The sequence below is a fragment of the Grampus griseus genome (genome assembly GCF_964374135.1).
Source record: "Grampus griseus genome assembly, chromosome: 7".
Taxonomy (NCBI): Eukaryota; Metazoa; Chordata; class Mammalia; order Artiodactyla; family Delphinidae; genus Grampus; species Grampus griseus.
Window position 1 is genome coordinate 42174606 of NC_139001.1, and position 21302 is coordinate 42195907.

The 21302-nt window shown below is 37.0% G+C and overlaps 1 protein-coding gene across 1 annotated transcript in view; it reads left to right on the forward strand.

Moving 5' to 3' along the window:
- Positions 1-21302, forward strand: part of TMEFF2 (transmembrane protein with EGF like and two follistatin like domains 2) — a gene marked incomplete at its 5' end in the record, with an annotated part of 248196 nt that overhangs the window by 175079 nt on the left and 51815 nt on the right. Inside the window, one exon of the mRNA XM_082659010.1 lies at positions 20838-20986. Within this exon, the coding sequence (XP_082515136.1) occupies positions 20838-20986 (149 nt within the window). The remainder of the gene's footprint in view (positions 1-20837; positions 20987-21302) is intronic.

Consider the following 21302-nt stretch of genomic DNA (forward strand, 5'->3'; position numbering starts at 1 on the left):
TCAAAGTTTCACACAGAAATCATCAGAGGGCTTGAATGGGGAAGGGCAAGAGGGGAGAAAGGAAAGAGAAGATCTAGCACCACTCCCACCTCCCCGCATCTGGCGCTGCCAAGCTGCAGGATGCCAATTCAATAGGACGGAGTCAATCAAATCCCCTTTTAAATAGCGATTGAAGAAAATAAAATGAGAGGAAGAAAGACAAGTACACTAGATTAAATGCTCAAAGATAAGTGCAAATAAATGAAAAATGCTTGCAAAACTGAGAAGGAAGGAGAACCAGGAAGTGGATATTTATGGTATCTTAATGTGTAAGGGTAAAAAGAAATTAAGTATACTAAGGATAAGCTAAATCAAAGGGAAAATGTTGAACCACTTTAACTTTTTGCTGAGTAAAAAGTCCAACACAGTTGCATAGAATTATTTTCCTGGCTATCTCAAATGACTTTACCAGTTAGAAAGAATATCTGTTTATTGACAGAGAATAGAAACCTAAGGCTCAGAGAAACTAGAACTGCCTCTAACAGAGCTTGCATTTTTACAGGCTCCGATAAAACTTATCGTCCTCATAGAATCAAATAGTACAAATTCTCCCAACCAGTGTCCCCCTCTAGTCCCTTGCTCTCATCTGTCAACAAGCCAGAGGCTTACTCTCTCAGATGAGCTTGTCATCTTAGGCAGCAGGAAAGTGAAGAGAGGAGTAGGTTTGGTGAAAGATTAGGGTAAGAGGTGAGACAGAGTATCAATCCTGACCCCTAGGCTTCTGGCTTTCCCACTTGGTTAATGTAGGTGCCAATTACTGAGGTGGGAAAACCGAAATAGAAGTAAATTTCTGGGAAAAGAGCAAGAGTTTAATTTTTAAGGTTAGTTGTCGGTGCCTAGGAGGCACCCAAGTGGGTGTGTCAAGTAGGCAGTTGGATTCTAGCGGTTGAATTCTAGTGGATGCTAGGCTAGAGAAACCAATTTGAGCTTGTCAGACTGAATAGAAGAGATTGCCTAGAGAAAGACTATAAAGAGAGAAGAATGGGGAAATTAGGACTGAGCTTTGAAGAGCACCAACTTGTAGAGTGTGAGAGAGAAAGAGACATTAAATAGGCTGAGAAGGGGGAGCCAGAGAAGTCCAAGAGAAACCAGAAGTGAAAAGAAGCAAAGAACGGTCAACAGAGTGAATGCTCTAACAGCTGTAATCAGGTCACTCAGGCCTCATCATTTCTCCTCTGTATTGATACATGGCCTTTGAACTGATCTCCCTGCTTCCAGTCCCAGTCTCTCCAGTCCATTCCCATTACTCCTGTTACACTTCTGCTTCCATTCTTCAAAGCTCTCTGAGTCTTCACAGTAAAGTTCAATGTCCTCTTCTGCTTCCATTCTTCAAAGCTCTCTAAGCCTTCACAGTAAAGTTCAATGTCCTTAGCAGGTCCCAGATCTGCCTCAGGATCTGGCTCCACCTCTTCAGCCTCACTCTACTACTTTCCTGGCACACTGGGACCTCCAGGTCTACTAAGCCACCTGCAGCTCCTTGGCCAAGCCTTCATGTCTCTGTGCTTGGGCACAAACTCTTCCCTCTTGCTGGAAGATTTATTTGTCTCCTACACCTGTGTCCAACCATGTCCTACTCAACCTTCATTCCTTCTCTGCAAAACCTGGACACTCCACCATGCCCAAGCTCAGTTAATCTCAGCCCTGTCTCTGCCTCTAAATCAGTTGTGATTAATTTTTGTCCCTTGCTCTTCACTCTAGGTAGCGTCCTGTTCACCTTTGTATCCCCTAAACCAGTGCTTCCACACGTTAGATGTTCAGCACAAATCTACTGAATAAATGACTGAATGAATGAGTACACCAAATTTCTGCCTTTTGTAATTTCTTCAGAGCTTTTGGCCATGCTGCTTTATTGTTACTTATTTGGAAGATGTAATATTTAGAAATGCTAAAGAAAATATAACTTAGTTTCTTTCTTTCTCCCTCCAGTTGAGGAAAGCACCTTTTGGACTCTGAACCCCATTCATTGGCTGAAATAGAGGAATGTCCAATTTCACTGAACTTCTAATAACTAGCTTACAAAAGAACATAGGGGAAAGTATGAAAGGCTCTGAGATGGACTCACAGGATCCTCGGTATATTTCACTGATTGAGAGCAGGGTCTCAGGCTAGGAGTGAGAATCAGTGTTTCACAGTTCATGTCTCAGCTGATGAGTCATGGGATTAAAATGATATTAGTTATTTGATTGAGTGCCATATGCAGATAGTTTCCTAAGAATTTGGGGTTACCATGGTCAAACTGTAGTGTTCAAAGTGATTCCAAGAATAAATGAACCTTGACCAATATAATCTAATTATGAATTGTTAATAAACAAAGGTAGATATGTAATCACTAGGTAATTAGACTATGTTGAATTGAAATGAGTCATCCCATTCAGTTCCTTGTAGCCTGATACCTCTGTATATTTCTAGTAATTTTTTTCTACCAGAGTTAATTTAATCATATCTCAATTCATGGGATTCTGTCATGTTTGGTCCGTGCACAAGTTCTTTCTTATGATGTGGCCACCCCTCCAAAAATTGGTAGCATCATCATTATCCATTTAAAGTAGTCTTTAGAATTTATAAGTTAAAAGTGAGTATTTACCAGTGTGACTTAAGGTCTGGTATAGATATATTGGCTCATTTCTGTACAGTCCTTATATTTAGCGCACATTCATTTTCAGTGTCACGTCCTGTGAAACTTTTTATTATCTCTGACCGCAAGCATACACTGCAGTTAGGTTAGGCTGACGTAGCGATTGCTTGAACTATGGCACTGTGTTATGGTATAGTGAGACAACACCAACATTTTGTGACACTGGCATTATGCTTCAAGGAAAAGAGAATGGACCCAAGTCTCTCAAGCTGACAGCTCTGGTTCCACTTTCCTGTATGTGATACCAAGTAAAAGGGTGTGTACCTTCTCATAGAAAGGAAACATCTTCTAAATGTCACACTTATTGTTCAAAAGGCTTGAGCTACTTAAGTGAACACCATTGTTTTCTGCATATACATTATTCTTTTAAAGATATAGTAGTCCTTTTATTTAGTGTTGATGGTTTGAATAAGATTCCTTCAAAGTGTATTATATTTAACAGGCTTGTGTTTCCTGCTATTTAAAAACATTACCAAAGGATGATCATTTTTTTAGACTACAAATTGTGCGATTTAGCCACAGCTTTGGTCTTTAATCATAAATTCTTTCAAAGGGCACACATATTGAAGAATATGTAGCCAAGTGGAACAAGTTCAGAATTAGCATCTAAAACCCTGTAACTGTTTTAGTCCTTACCAGCCTGGCAAAGAAAGCATCAATGACAGCCTCGAGAATGCCATGCGACCATTTTAATGTCCCTCTGTCAACAAAAATATTCTAATGACAAGTCACAGCTATAAATTTTAGATTTTTTATAAATTATTTTTGTAGATAAAACTGTATAGAGCGACATATAGTCCAATACCTAATATTAACTAACCACCACCCTAACAGCATGCTGTCTGCCCAGGCACAGCATATGTATTAAGAAAGCAAAAGAGCATTGCTGCCTACGAAATCTTGCTAAGCAAAGAGAGGTACTGTCTGCTTTGCACTTGCTTTCCTTATTACCCACACATACTGCAGAGCATACCCTCTGACTAGTAGTCTCCAGAAACCATAGTCAAAATAAAAACAATGCCTGGGAAAAGGCAAAACCTTTCACTTCAAAATGTATATGCAATATTTAACATGTCTACTGATTTCAATTCATGAGTTAGTAATAGCTGAATATAAGCCATAAATTGATATACATTTCCTCCTCGTTCTATGTAAATATCTGAATCTACAGAAAGCGCTTTCAACTGGTACAGGCCCATTTATTCAGTTTTCAGTAGCTGCTGCTGCATCTTTGAAATGAAATAGATCTGTTGATACAAGTATAATTGGAAGTTAGATCAGAATGATCAAATGATCAAATGACTTAAATTAGACACATAATGAATTGCCTAAAGATGAAGAAACTGCTTGATTGGCAAAGGCTTACAGCAGACAGTAACCTTCAATCATTTCCTACCTCTGCAGTAAACACTGACTCATAGTTTGAAGGAAAGGTGATATAAAGGATAGTAATATCAAAGGTTGGTACAAATTAAATAATCATTAAAAGAAACAACACTGATGGAGTTTTTGTTCAGAATAAGAAGATTCTGACAGACAGGAAGTCTAAATCATTTTGAGCATCCCAAGGAAAATAAAAGAAGATAGAAGTGGTATAATATGGATTTCAGTGCCCAAAATGTACATAGATAATGAAAAGGCAAATTGTATGCACTGCATGTAGCCAGGGACTGTCAAACTGTGGGGGCCTTTACCATTCCTACTGATTATTGAACACTGATCCTTGGGACACGAAATTCATCATCATGTTTAAAATAACCTAGTCCACGTAACAGGGAGATGTGGTCTATTTTCTTTTTGGTAATTAAATACCAAAATGTCTAATAACTTGTACATGGTAAGCACTCCATTTATTCAGCAAATATTTGTTGCACATCCACTACGAGCTAAGCATTTAACAAAAATTAATAAATATTAATTTTACATAAGAATGAAAAAATGCTTTTCTTGAAAATTGAAGCAAAATAATATGAATCCATCAATTAACTATATAATTCAAATCAAAACTTTTGTCATGGGGGGTGGTGGTGGGATGAATTGGGAGATTGGGATTGACAGGTATACACTAATATGTATAAAATAGATAACTGATAAAAAAGATTTAAAAAACACTTTGTCTAAACTACTAAAATATAAACATATTTTAAGTCAGAAATTTATTCATTTATTTACTCATTTATTCAACATTTATTTAGTGTTTATTAGGTACCAGATACTTTTCTAGGCCTGAAGAATATAACAATGAACAGAACAGACTAAGCCGCTTTCCACATGTAGCATATATTGAAGTGGAGGAAACAGACAATTTAAAAAACTCAAGTATGTGATATAATGTCAGGATTCAGAAATAGAAGTGCTGATTTTGATAGGGTAGTCAGGGAAGGCTTCTCTGAAAAGGTCATATTTGAGTCACGCAAATATCTGATTTAAGAGCACTCCAGACAGAGGGAACAGTAAGTGAAAAATCCTGGTGCCACAAGCATATTTGGTGTGTCCTCAGAACAGTAAAAAGTCCAGTGTGGTTGGAGCATGGAAAGGGCGGACAAGACTGATTGATAGGAAATGAAATTGAATAGGTAGCCAAGGGCCAGATCATGTAGGGCCTCATAAACCATGGTGGGAACCATCGAATTTATCCTACGGCCCATGGGAAGACTTTGCTGGGTTTTGAGCAAGGAAATGATTTGATCTCGTTTATGTTTTTATTTATTTAACATCTTTATTGGAGTATAATTGCTTTACAATGGTGTGTTAGTTCCTGCTTTATAACAAAGTGAATCAGTTATACGTATACATATATCCCCATATCCCCTCCTTCTTGTGTCTCCCTCCCACCCTCCCTATCCCACCTCCCTAGGTGGTCACAAAGCACCACCGAGCTGATCTCCCTGTGCTATGCGACTGCTTCCCACATAAGCTCACTTTGTCCCAGCTTACCGTTTTGAAAGCATCACCCTGGCTATTCTGTGAACTGACTCTAGAGAGGCAGAGTAGAAACACAGAGAGCAGTTCAGAGGCTCGTTCATTTCCCTGGTGATCTGGAGCAGATGCACACTAATCTTTAGCTGTTTTTTAATTCCTAGCATCTTAGTGTCCTAACTCTGGATTAGCCTCTATTTCTTTTCTCTGTCAGAGGAGAGAATTTTTAATTTGCATGTACTTTTACTAATTTTTCTATACTTTGTCATTCCAATTTATATACTGATAATTTTTCTCAGTACAATATTTTAAATCTCTTATGATCCAAATTACTCTTTGATCTATATGAGTATGAATACAAAGCTAAAGTCACCCCAGTTCTTTCCAAATATAAATATATTTTTAATTATATTGTTACTTTTGATTAGAACTTTACATTTAAAAAGTATTTTTCATATTAGAAAAACCCCAAATTTAAGAACAGACCAGTTCACTTATTTAGGGCTAGCATGTTATCAGGGAAAATAGAGCTTAAACTCCAATTCTTGTTCAGGGGCCCCCTGACTGATACAACATCTGGATGAGTAATGAAAGCATCCTGTATGGTTTGTTGGCATTGGTCTCTTTGGTGCCTTGATATGAGTCTGATAATGATCTCAGCAAGCCCCAAGTCTGCCTGGCTGACAGATGTCAAATCTTGGTAGATCATTTGGGAGCTAGAAAGGTGCAGAATACATGCTATTCAGTGGCATAAACAGAAGTTATCATCCAATGACTTTAAATTGTAATCAACTATAGGCTGATTTATTTAAATAGAATCTATGTTTTTTATATGCTCATTCATAGTGTGGAACATAAATGTACTTATTTTGAAAAAAATAAAACATAATATGTGATAATAAGAAATATTGTTTTGAATTCAAAGAAATTCTAATTTAGGTTGCTTAAGATAGAAGACTGGCAACTTATGAAATGGATGGGTAGAATGGGTAAGGATAAATTAAATCCCTAATATAGACTGTATGTAATATATAGTCACCATAAAGTTAAAAATATTGCCAAGTTTCAGATAATAACTTATGATAGCCCCAGTATTTGTTATAGTCAATAGCTTGTTGATTTTTCCTCTTAGAAAAGTTCAAAATAGTTTTTTTTACAAAACATAATGTATTCCTGTAGTGGCCACATACTATTACTGAAAGAAAAGTCCACATTTGATTATGCAGCTTCAAAAGCCTTCTGAGATGAAGCCAAGAGCAGGACCATTTTGCACGGCCATGCTTAAGAATAGAAATGCTGATATCTTAATTAGAATAAAAAGAATAGCACTGTTAGCGAATAACTCTAGCATGAAAAAATAAATGAGAGCAAAAGAATTCAATGTGGCTTTATGCATGTTGCTACACGTACATTTATCTAAAATCTATAAATTGAGTTTGCTTCTACTATGTTTGAGAGTATAAGTAGATTCATTTCTCATTTCATGTATATTGTCTCTGCATATAAATACATCTTATAGACATTATATTAAAAACATGCTTTTCTACATTTTTATCAAGAATTTTGAACCTTCCCATGTTCTAAATAGCAAGCTTCTCTGCTAGATAGTAAGAGCTCCATGAATGGCAGGGGACTTTTTCCTAAGTACTGTTGACTGAAAAAAAATACACCACCTGAAAGTTGAGAATTATGTTATTCGGTGGCCTTACCGAGGACTGTAGCCCAGAATAAGCGTCTCAGATAGCTCTGAGGAACTGTTCCAGAGAGGTAAGGGAGGAGCCAGGAAATACAGGAGCTTTTGCTGAAAAAACAAACAAAAACACATGTTGAACATCAAAAGATTATGGCTAATCACACACACACAAAAACGCAGCCATCTCAAGTTAATGATTTTAGTGCCTTTTTATGTATGGGAAGATGCAAGAGTCTGGTATCACTGAAATGATTCTTTTGATATGCGTCTTAACTATCTAGGGCCAGTATGTTATTTTTCTCCACCCTGAATTCCACTCAAGGAGCACCAGTAGGGGCGGCTGCCGTGGCTGATAGCTTGATGGTGGGCAACATTAGTTGTTTATCGGAATGGCAGGCAACATTCTTTGTTTACTGAAATGGCAGGTAATATTTTTTGTCCACAGTACTTAGATTGTATACTTGGCTTAAATATTTGAAGAGAGAGAAAGCAATAAAAAAATAGAGAAAAGTAAGGAAGAAGTGAAGGACAGAGATAACAAGGACTAGAAAAAAATAGGAGTAGGAGTGAATGAACTTATTTTTAGCATTACTCAGTACGATGATATTCTTAGAATTTCCAAGAATGTGTAATATTTCTGGAAAATCAGATAAATAAGCTAATGGTTTCTGTATTTTGAAAATTATATAAAGTTAAAAATTATTAAAATCTATAGGACAATGCCAAATATCTCATCTTTAAAGTAGAATATACTGGAGATGTTATCTGTTAACAGTTTCTTTTTTAAGCAAAAAAAAAAGGAAGAAAGAAAAAGAAAGAAACGTTAGTCTTGTACTTCCAAACACGGCAGAAAAAAAACTCAATTTATAGATTTTAGATAAATATGCATGGCAAATAGTCTTTTTATCCAACTGATCAAAGCTTATTTGCAGTTGATTAATCAGGTGTAGGTGGAAAGGTAATATAGTGATGGCCAGCCTGGAATGGACACTAGACCAATTTAATACAAGATGAAGAATGAACTCTTCATGAGCATGGGAAGCAACAGAACCTGCTATGTACCAAATGTCATATGAAGTTATTTTCATTTGTTCTCCACTCATACCCTCAGACAACCTTTAGAGGTAGGTATTATTATGAGCTAAGAGTTATTTTCCACATTTTATGAATCAGTCAACTAACTTGCAAAATTAAGATTTTTAACTCAATGGCATATGATCCTGCAATCCCACTCCTGGGCATATATCCAGAGAAAACTATAATTCAAAAAGATACATGCGCTCCAATGTTCATTGCAGCACTGTTTACAATAGCCAAGACATGGAAGCAACTTAAATGTCCATTGACAGAAGAATGGATAAAGAAGATGTGGTCCATATATACAATGGAATATTAGCCGTAAAAAAAGAATGAAATAATGCCACTTGCAGCAACATGGATGGACCTAAAGATTATCATAGTAAGTGAAGTAAGTCAGAAAGAGAAAGACAAAAACCATATGATATCACTTGTATATAGAATCTAAACTATGACACAAATGAACTTACCTACAAAACAGAAACAGGCTCACAGACAGAGAACAGACTTGTGGTTGCCAAGCAGGGGAAGGAAGGGATGGATTGGGAGTTTGGGATTAGAAGATGCAAACTATTATATAAGGTCCTACTGTATAGCACAAGGAACTATATTCAGTATCCTATGATAAACCATAATGGAAAAGAATATGAAAAAGAATGTATATATATGTATAACTGAATCATTTGCTATACAACAGAAATTAACACAACTATACTTCAATAAAATAAATTTTTTAAAAAAGATTTTAACTCAGGTCTTGCTGTTCATTCAACAAGCATTTATTAGGTACAGCTAACCGGCTAAGACCCTAATAATATCCAAAGGTCCATGTTCTTTCCACTAAACTGTGGGGACATGTGACAGAGGACAGGATGGAGAGCAAGTGAGTAAGGCTATAGATGATGAAACAGCCAGCAACCTAGTAGAAGCAGCAGCAGTCCCAGGAAGGAAGCACTCTCAGATGACACACAGCATGGCTGGAGCCCTGGAGAGTTAGGAATCACTGAGTAACTCACCGATTAGAAGGACATTAAGGAAACATTGAAAAACCAGACAGGAATCCTCATTCATTCATTCAACAATTATATGTGGAATGTCTATTATGTGCAAATCACTGAGCTAGGGGCCAGGGAGGGCAGGGGAGAATGCCAAGTTCATTTAGTAGAGGCTTTAACAGAGAAGAAGCTACAAAAACGGGGAAGATGGTAGGAAAATGAGGATGTGCTAGATAAACAGAAGTAATAGGTAATATGAATGTAAGGAAATAAAGTATCAGAATTTTAGAACTGACCACCCTAGACATCATCTTATTTGGTCAGCTTGTCCTCCAGTAACCTGAGGCCAGATACCCAGCAGCTAGAGAGGAAGAATGCCCAAACCAGAGTCCTGACTCCTGGTGTAAGTTCCGTTCAATGACCTGATCTGATTTGCAGAAGCCTCTAAGGCTCTGGGTTCCAAACAGGAGGCATATATTGTCATTTCTAACATGAAACAGGGAGACATGAGTTTTAGGGAAGAAGAAAGATGTTTTATCATGCACACCGAGGAGAGAGTCAACAGAGGGAAGAGAATAAGAAATGATATTGTTATGGAGGTAACTTCAGTGCAGTAAAGGATTTAGAAGTTCTCTTGCTACAAGTCACCATGGAAACCACCTGTTAAAATTCTACTCCTCCTTCAAGTTCTAGTTCAAGCATCATATTCTCCCTGAAACCTTTCAAGATCCTCCAGGTAGAAGTCATCGTTTCTCCTCAGTGCTCTCAAAACACATTGTTTATGCCAACTTTGATGACAGTTTTGTGGATACTATTTTTTCTCATTTCACTGTGATCTCTGTTGCCAGCTGGGATCACATGGGCCATCTTGGCGTCTGTGATATTTAGCCCAGTACCTGGCACCAAGTAGATGGTCAACTACACGAACGGGGTTAGACTGAATTCAGTGAGATCCCTGATAAATGAAAATGCATGTGCCTAGGAATGAAAGACAAACAAAAACACAAAAATGTGGCAGTAATATTTGCAGACCCCCAAACACCTTTAACAAGAGGAACTTATCGGGAGTTCGCAGCAGGGAGGTATTCACACATCCTGTAACTTTTTACCTTTTAAAGCTTAATATGTTTGAGAAACTCTAAAGCATTCTTATTTCAAGGCAAAATGTTCAAACACTTCTACTTAAAGTCCTTCATCCCAAGGGTTTCGGAATAGCTCACGACTATTTCTGGCTGCCAACACTGCCATACAGCCCTGTTTCAGAGCATCAAAACTCACTGGCAACACTGCAGGAAGTCAATGAAGAACGCTGGCTTGGCCTGTAAACTGAAATGCCACCATGTGTTTGCAAGTTTAACATTTCAGTGGATGAACAAGTTAAGATGAGGAGAGAGAGAGAGAGAAGGACGGAAATGACTCCCTTCATATAACAAACTCTACTTGAAAGTCACTTTTATATAGACATAAACAGTTGTTATTTACAAAGGCACATTTTAGTCTACTGGAATTTCTCCATGCTCATATTATTTTTTTCAAATGTGGTTTAAACAATTTAGAAATAGATTATCTAGATCTAAATCGATGCAAGAAATATTTACTAAGCTTGACATTTAAGCAAAATGTCAAATCTAATATTTTTATCTTTAATTATATTTTGAAACTATCAAAAATATAACATATGTGTATCCACCAGCTAGTTTTAACAAACATTTTACCATATTTATTTTTGATCTTTTCTTAAGAGATATAACATTATGGATAAAGTTAAAGGCATCTTCCTTCCTTAATCATATTTCCTAACTTCTCTTTCCAGGATTGGTATATAACATCCTTATGAATATTTTAATCATATTTTTCATTATTCAAATAATGAAATTTATGATAGCATGTTATAATATGTATTAAATATTATTTTAAAAACAAATTTAAATTAAATTGACACCAAAATTAATAAGTGAAAGATAAAGGATGATATAATCATAAAGGGAGATTATTTGATACAAGTTTTAATTATGAATGTATTTAGTTCATGCCAGCATAACTTAATCAACACTTTATTTTTATACTCAATTATAACAGCATAAACTTTTGTGGACATCAGTCTGGAAAAAAAAAATGTTATAAAAGCACCGAGAATTAATTTCATGAGGAAACGCTGCAAGTATACAAAGGTCACCTTATTTTCCTACCTTTATATCATAAGATCAATAAAACTGACTGAAACTTGTTGGATAGGTATTTTATTGTTCCCATTTATCACCCATCATTTATACACACACACACGCACACGCACACGCACACACACACACACACACACTCTTACTCACTTACTGTTCTTAGCTCCCTGAGAGCCAAGGAGTAAAGGAAAACACATCAGGTCTTAAGGTGACATTACCTAATAAAAGGAGATATGCCATACCATCAAGTAACACTACCTTTTTTCTTTGAAAAGAATTATCATGAGTGTCCTTATAGGAAACTAAATAAAAATTAAACAGACAAATGAAAACCACCTGAACGATGTAATGGACAGTGTTTTCAAACTAGCAATTTTACCACAATGCAGAGTTATTTTTCATCTACTGTTTCTTATATCTCATGGATAAAATCCTAGGGCATGATATGAAATTGCAGCTTTCTGGAAAATCTAAACTGTAATGATGTTCATGCATATTTACTCCTGAAAGTCCTTTGGCAAAGGAAAGCATACCAGAGGGCCAGTTTGTAAAATATCAACATGAAGCCACCCCACTGGCTGCAGTGGGTGTGGGAATCCCACAGCTGGTCCTAAAGGAAGGTGCTAAAACAGTCAACATGGATTGTGACAGAAAGGAGTGAGTGGGAATTCAGTCTATCACGTTATTCAAATGCGATTTTTTCATTATATTGTTTTTCCTTCCAATTTTTTATTCTGGGGTCTTCATGCTTTCTGACTCTGTTGTGTACTAAGACCCATCTAGTCAGAGCAACCATGCTTCTTAGTAATCAGAGTCACCCTTGGTTATTGAATATGTTTTCCAGCTTAATGACCAAGAGCATACACATGATGCTAATGAGGGATTTTTGCTTCAAGATACTTTTAAAAATGTATATGAGTAAGAAGAATTGTTTACTCAGATTATTTTAAGATGTAAATGCAGCTGCTTCAAAAAGGAAAAAATAATCCTGAGAAAAATGCAACTGTGATACATGAAAATGGATCACGAGCTCAATCCTGCTTCAACTACATCCTATATACTGAAGAGGGGTGTGGGAGCGCTTGAGGCCTCGGAGGGAGCCTTGTTTGCTCTCTAAAGCAGTGGCACTAATCGTAGCTGCTGCCACAGTCCTCATCAATCAGTCCTGGAATCAGGCCAGGTGTATGTTAAAAATCCAAGGAATAATTCTCTAAACCACAATTAAGGGTGCTTACATGATATCTACATCATGATAGAACCCTGTTTGCCTCTGTCCCAGTAGCGAAGAAAGAAAATTCTCCCTACTGGGAGAGGAAAAGATGCCTTCCTGAATCCCACATGCAGCTGCCACCCTGAGCCTGGCTGCTCTTCTCTAAAGTTTCCGATTTGGAACAGAACGCAGGTCAGGAAAAAAAAAGGAGGAAAGGGTAGAGCAGGAAATGCATAGGGGTGACATTTTTTACCTTAGTGCTTTGCTACAATATGCCTTAAGTATCAAGCCACTAAGCCCTATTGATTCTTCCTTCGAGTGACTGCCTCACTCTTGCGCTTTCCTTTGCTAGTCCCTCTAGCTGATGGTGATAGCCTGGTGACTAGTCCCCCTGCCCACACTCCACTACCAGCTAATCTTCCTAAAGCACCCCTTTCATCACGTTGACCTTCTCATCACCCTGTGCTCAGAAAGCTTTCTGGACTCCCCACTGACTAGAAGATAAAGGCCACTCTTTGGACTGGAATTGAGGCCCTTTATAATCTGTCTATAGACTGCTAGACTCGGCCACTTTTATTGGGAAGAGTTCATTTCAATCAGACTGATTTATTCCTGTTCCCCAGCACCCGGTGCACTGTCTGCCTCCACACATTTCCCCATGTCGTTTCTTCCATCACAATTCTGTTAAATCCTACCCATCTTTTGAGATAGTTCAGTTTCCATGGTTTCCTCCCTACCTTGTGAGCATTAAACCTGGGAGTCATGTAGAAGTTGGAGCTAAGTGCCTGGCACTGGGGGCCCCTCCAGACTTTCATCTCCTTTCTCACCACTCCATCTTGGTTTTGCTTGATGAATCAGTCCTTCTGACTTCTCCACTATTGATGTTTTTCAATCAGTGCATTTAATCACCTGTTCCTGTCACCTGAGACCACACACATATCACCTGAAGCATGTGGAGGAATACGTGTCACTGAAGCATGTACATTAAACAAGAATATTAAACTCCTTATAGTGGAATAAAAGAGAAAGAGAAAAAGGGAGTGGCTGAGATTTGTCAGTAGGCTGTGCAAGCTATCTGCCTTAGAAAGAGCTAAGGAACTTGCTTAAAATGTTGATTCTGAGTCCCATCCCAGATGTATCGCGTCCGAATTTCTCACGGCGAATCTTACACACACTAAATTTGGAAAATCTCTTAGTCTTAGAGGGTAAGAAAGAGTATTTACTATGATCACAACTCATCACAGCTGCACATCAGAATCACATTTTGTAGCATTTTTGACAACTGCAGTTACCTTGGCCTCATACCAGACCTCCTAAGTGAGAATCCTTGTGTTGGCACCCAAGGTCAAAATATCCCACAAGAGGTTTTGCTCTGCATCCAGGATTGGAAACCACTAAGCCAAAAGTTAATGATGACCAATATTTATTAGGTAATTACAACTTCGAGAAATAGTGTTAAGCAGTTTATGTACATTTATAAACGATTTTCATAGGTTTGGAGAAGTTAAATAACTAGTCCAGTGCCATACAACTAGTAAGTGATCAAGCCTCAGTTAAACACAGGTCTATTTGATACAAAACTCCGAACTCTAATGTCATTCCCATCTACCTTTATTATTTGAGACATTATTTTAATACATGGCCGTCGGTCTCTTTCCCTGGAATCGTTCCTCCTGCTAAATATGTGATTCTGGTTCTGAAAGTTCTGACATCACCTAGGGGAAGGGTTCCTCAGCTTAGTTTCCCTTCGTTCACACACCCATTGACTGGCTATCTGTAGTTCTAGACATTTTCTCAATCCTTTCCATCTAACAAGCCAATTTCTATGCTTTAATCCTTATAAAAAGATAGATATTAATAGCAACTGAACTTTTTCCATGTACAAGAGAAGCCTGGTCCCCCTCACCGTAATCCTAGGTTACATGTCTGGAGAAGGGCATTGCTCCTTCCTCTTAGGTTTTGAAACAAAAAGGACTGCTGTTCTCAAATTAAAAAAAAAAAAATTATTGGCCCAAGCTTACATATGTCACCTGAGTAACAATATGGTAGACTTCCTCACCTTACCTCTCAGTCAACACTCTTCCACCCTTTGTATAGAGGGTTTAACTTTTCAATGAATTTTCACATCTCTTACCATATTTTTTCCCCACAACTCAGTCGTTGCTGAATTGTAGCTTCTTTACAGGTAAAATATTTATAATCAAATTCCATCAAAAGGAGTGACATGAAAATTAATGAGTAAATGGATTTAAAGTATCACAGGAGTCTTGAGTGAAAGGTACACACTGTTTTTACTGTTACTACTATAATGCAGCTCACCCATGACAGTTCTGACGGAGAACACTGACGGCAGCTCTGACCTCATTTACTGGTCAGGCCAGAAGGGGTCTGCATCGTAACCTCAGAGACAGACAAGCTCCAGGGAAACAAACCAGTCAAGGTCCAAAACAACCCCGAAACCACCGTCACTGCCATGCAACTGAGTGCTTTAAAACTGATTAGGAATGTTGTATGGTCAAAATTCTGAATGGACATCAGATCAAGAACCTTGGGAGAGGAATAAGTGACAGGCATGTTTGATAGATGAAACAAAATCTAGTGAAATTAGAGGGCAGCCACAAACCAGACACATGAATAAGTAATTTGCTACCTGGAAGCATCTGCATCCTCACACTCTGGTGGATGACAAGACATTCTTAAATACACGGGAAAGGCTTATTTAACTCATTTCAGAACATTCTTGGAAGAGGCATTTCAAGAGAGGCAGGGAATTGAATTAATGTCAAATCCTCCAAAATATTCATGAAATAATTATAAATGTATGTGAGTTTTACTTCCTATAATTTAGATTCTTCGCTCCATCAAGCGGTCTTTTAAGCTTATTGGATATTTCTCTTCTTTCTTACAATTCAGAGAGCTAAGGTTTTCAGTCAATGCTAATTTTCTCTGAAGGATTTTCAGAGGGGAGTATTTCCACATAGAGACCTCTGAAATTATTATTTTCAAGTAGGGCTGATTCTTTCTCTTTGTAGCCTAGAAGAAAAGAGATCTATGTAATCGCAGTGTCAAAGTGTCAAAAGACTGAGATAGGTTGAAAAAAAGAAGAAAAGAAAAGAAAACACAAAAAACCTTCAAGGCATCCATGCAGTTCTCAGCCTTACAAATCCTTGGCTCACATAAAATACTTGTGACATGCTGTAATTAACTAGTTACTCCTCTCAGAATGAATAATAATGCAATTATTTGCCAAAAGCAGGGAAGAAGGGATAGTTTCTGTTTTTAAAAATGTTCGCCTTTCATTTCTGTAGAAAGCAAAACCCTGGATTAGTTTACATAAGCTGTGAAAGCACAGAGTAACCTGCATTCTCACTATTACACTATATGATAATTCTGTCACCTTTTTATCAGAGCCTTATACTTTTCAATGGTTTGAAACAGTACTAAACTGACAAGTCAGGACCACATTCAAATTGTATTGGTTCTTAAAAACAGCACCCAAATACCACAGAATGTAAGTAGTAACCTGGCTGGTGAAAACATTTTTGTATTTGGACTGCTATGCCATTGAGGAGGCTAAGGGCTAGCGAGGGCTCTGTTTCCTTTGTCTGTGCAGACACAAATAAAAGGAGGAAGGTGAACCTTAGTTCTTCAAGGTCCTTCTCCTTCCTTACAGATGCCATGTGCCAAGTAACACAAAGTTAGGTGAGAGTTTATCTGAATATATCACTGGTTCTCTCGCCTATGTGTTAATATCTAGACAATGACTGTTTTCTTTAAATTTTTCCAACTCCATCCTGTCACAATTTCAGTAATCCATTCAGCAAGCATTTATTAAAGCCTTGCTATGATGCACCGTACTAGGTACCAGGAATTCAAAGGTAAAAAAGACACATCGCCCTTGAGAAGGTTGCAGAAAAGTAAAAATATGAACTAGACAGCAGGCACATTAACAATGGAGTAAATGCCACCAGGGAGCCCCCTCTCCACACACACATACACAAATTCATCCACTGATATAAAGACACAAAACCCTGCTGCCCGATGAATATGAACTTCCAAAATATTTTAAAAGTTTTGAAGCAGAGACTTTGGTTTTGTGCTAAAACATAACAATTTTGTAATTTCAGTAGAGTCAGTTGGAATGTGTTTGTATGTGTATGTGTGTCTGTCTGTGTGTGTTTTTATGTGGAGCCAACTTTATATAGAGTTTCATTAAGGATAAAATGTTCTGAACAATTGATGCCTTAAATAAACAGATTAATTTAACATGTATCTGTTACTCATTGTAATACCAAGTGTTAGTTCAGAATTTTTTAAAACTAATATTCTCTGATATATCCTCATGACCCTATGATACTAAAAAGCCTGGATCACTTGTTTGGGAAGACAGAGACTGAGTCAATGTTATTTAAATTCATAAAATCATGATAAATATTCCAAAAGTAGACACAGCCTTGTTTTTTCAAGCCCTATTCACCCAAAGCATTCGTTTAATTAGTTAATAGTAGGCATTTGGATCTTTCTTGTTTTTCATTGTACTGAACAGTATGTAGAACAGTGCAGGCTTTGGCATCAGACTGCCTATATTCGAAATTAGGTTCTTCCGCATACAAGCTGTGTGACTTCTCCAAGTCTACATATTCTTATCTGTAAGATGGAGGTGGTAAAAGTAACTACCTCATAGAGATAGAAGGAGGAAAGGAGTAATAACATATAAAGCACATAACACTAGGACAGGCACTATCATTAAATAAGCTAGTATAATTATCCTCAAATTGAATTGAATATTCATTTGATCTCAGTGAGGACATTGAATATTTGCCAAGAAAATTATTTAGCTACCCTATGTCTATTTCTAAGGCAGTAGAGTGATGAGAATTTATATTAATTTTATCCTTTCTTTGAAAATATAAAATCATGTTTCTGTATTCATTCGTTTCATTTATGTATGTATTGAAACCACAGTTACTGAAAGTTTAGTGTGTGAAAGGTATTGGGCGGGACAGGGAACACAAAGATGATTTAGCCACTACTGATAAAAATCAAGACAGACTTAACAGTTTGAGACCATGGTCCTGAAATCTTGCATGGTTTTCTAATGAATTAAGCTTAATAAACTTAGGTACAAAAAATATATAGTAAGTAACGATCATATAATCAGAGTTCATTGGTCTTTCATAAACGTAGAAATGGTAGGTCTTTGTAAGCCAGTCCCAACATTTCCCTTTCCCTAAGCTACATAGTTTTAAAGCCATTTCAGCAATCAATGAAGCTTTTTCCACTTATTCAAAGAAAGAAAAACATTCTTCACAGACTTCCAATTTCCAATTGTTGCTGAAATTCATGAGCAAATTTATTATACTCATGCATTTATTTAATATATGCAAGGCCCAAAGAGGAGGGAGGAAGGAGAAGGTATGATAACACTATACAGTAGAGAAAAAGATAATTATAACCCATGCTTTCCTAAAGCTTATAGCCCAGCAAAACTCCATCTTACTTTCACCTCAAAGAATCTAGGTCTTCCTTTTGAGATGAGAATAGAAATGCCGAATGTCTACACTTTTATCTTAGGCATTTCCTGAAAGGCTTTATTTGAGGCAGTAAGAATGAGGAATTGCCAAAGGGGAAACAAACCTTGAAAGGAGATACCTGAATGAGCAATGCTAGAAAAGGAAAGGGAAGAAGATGTCGGCATCAAAAAGTCTGTGGGACTAAGATCAGATCAGTCAAACTAAAAAAAAAAAAAAGCCAACTGGAAAAGGAAGATCTTGTAAGATATCCTGAACAATTGTTTAATTTGGTGCTATGGCTTAATTAAGTGAATTCTTCACTGAAACGTTGAACCTGGCCAGTTCAATTCAATCAAATTTTCTCTTTCCATCTCTATTCTCATTTCACCATTTTGTTATGATTATCAAATGGACTTCTGAATTGCCAGTCATTTTTTGTCAAGATTATATATGGCGTACATCCCTGAATTTCTTTGTGTTCAATTTGGAGAAACCTGAAAAGCCCTTGATATCTTACATAGTTTACTCCAGATGGACAGAGGTTCTCACATACCTTCCTCTCTGTTCTGCTGCTGCTAACAGATGATTATTTCAGTGTCTTTCAAGGAGATAGTCTCTAGAGTCTAACACAACAACAGTCAAAACCTAAACTGTCTTCAACATAAATGAAGCTGTCTTTTTAAAAGTACAAAAGAAGTCAGTCCCTTCCCCTCTTTATTTACTACAAATGGTTAAGGGGAACAAGCCTGAGCTACAAGTCACTTCTCCAAATCCTTTATGAAAAGGACCAAAAGCTCTTTGAACATGTAGGAGCTCCTGATCTCAGATTTTTCAGATGCCAAGAATCAGCCAAGGAAGCAATGTCACGATCCCAGTAGCTGTCATCATGTAGCACCATCACGGCCAAGGTAGGAACACCACTCTCAATGACTTAAGCATGTAGGGATGCTTACCATCTGTCTTGTTTGTATCTAAATAAGTGAAATATTAAAAATAACCAAGTGTCCCTAAAGCAGTTCTCTTACCAAAAAAATATTAAATGAATGAGTACAGTATCTGCCAACACTTTTAACAGAGATCTAGGTAATTCTGATACAGATGGTTTAAAGACTACGCTCTGAGAAGCACTGATGTGTAGACAAGCCCTCTCGCACTCAGCCAACAAACCGATCAAGCAGTGATTCCTAGGAAGTGAGTCTGGTGCCAGGCTGACTGCTTAGGAATACAGAATCCTAGGCTTTTCCCCTAGACTTACGGAGGCCCAGAAGCCTGCTTATAAATAGCTGTGTTTACATTTTTCCGGGAAACATACACAGCCTGCAGTAAGAGGAAAGGGGTTGTATTTTACTTGAACACATCTGTGGGGGGTCCTTGTTCCACAATTTACTAGCTCTCTGACATTATGTAATATCACTGGACTGAAAAATGGCTGTTTTGAAGATTAAAGAAAGCAATGCATGTTTAGAACCCAGCATGTAGTCAGCAGCTTGTTTTTGTTATCACTATATCCTATGCTCAGCTCCAAGTAGATATACAAAACTAAAATGTGTGATTCATCACTTCAAGAAGCATATCATCTATTTAGAAAATAGAAATATTAATAAAAATTTTAAATGGGTTTATATTCTAAGGCACTAACATATTTGCACACATAAACACGATATTCTGAGTGACAAAGTAGATTGTAAAATACAGAGAATTATAAGGACATAGGAAAAATCATAAGAAGCTTGCTTTAAATGTCTAATTCTCTTAATTCAGGTGACCTAATTTTCATTAATTCACCAAATTTTTATTTCTATTAGTAAAAATATTAAAATCATGAGCGATAATCAACTAATAATCATTTAAAACTGAAAATAGAAAGAGAGTATGTATCTGGGAAAGGGCTCCATGGGATAGACTTCAAGGGGCCCATGAAACCCCTAAAATATTATGCAGAGTTGTTTATATGAATATAGGTATTTCTGAGGAGAGATCCATACCTTTTACTTGATTCTCAAAGGGTTTGGTTATCTCCTCAAAACGTTAAGGACCACTGAAGATTCCTGTTTAGCACATCTTATGTGTATCCTCCTATATGCTGAAGAAATTTAACTCCTGACTGTATTCCAAATAATCTCCGTGTGTACTTTCTCTTAAATGTTCTCTGAATCATTTTCCTCAAGCTTTCACCATTCAAATATCCTGAGAAAAGAAGTAACACAGCAAGATTTCATTTAAGGAAATTGTAAAGCAGAGTTTCATGGCTACTTCAGCTTATTCAAATTCTGCAGGCATCAGCACGGAAGTTTCTGTACATGTTTTAAAAGTTCCAGTGGCAGAGATTAACTGATGATTATTTTCTGAGTTTTCCCTTTTTATTTTTTATCCATTGCTCAGTCTTTTGAATTATTTTTGATTTGTTCTGTTTCTTTTCACCTCAGGTAGAAGAGTGAAGGAACTTCCCCTGGAAGGATAAAATGCAATTTTGCCAACTTGCATTTTGCCAACCTAGCAATTCTTCCACTTTGTGTTTTATTTATAATGTGGTAACAACACTATTGATGTCACACATTTTTATTTCTCTCTTCCTTTAGGTGTGTGTGCAACATTGACTGTTCTCAAACCAACTTCAATCCCCTCTGTGCTTCTGATGGGAAATCTTATGATAATGCATGTCAAATCAAAGAAGCATCATGTCAGAAACAGGAGAAAATCGAAGTCATGTCGTTGGGTCGATGTCAAGGTAATGTTCACACCAAAATTAATTTTAAAGAATGTCTTTAGTCTTTGTGTAGAAATGAAAAGTGGAGATAACTCCTTATTAGGCAGCAGCTTCATTTTTGAAAGACAATTCTGACTTACAATGGGCAGTAAATTTTACTGCAGCAATTGTGGTGATTATAGGAGTTTGAGGGCCTATTGGCAACAGTCCATATTTTTTTCTATATAATGGGACTGTATCTTCACAGTGCCATCAACCCAGAGGTCAATATTCAGAAGATAGCAGATATACTCCTTGCACAGGGAAAAAAGAAAGTGAAAATCATTTTTAGCGAAGA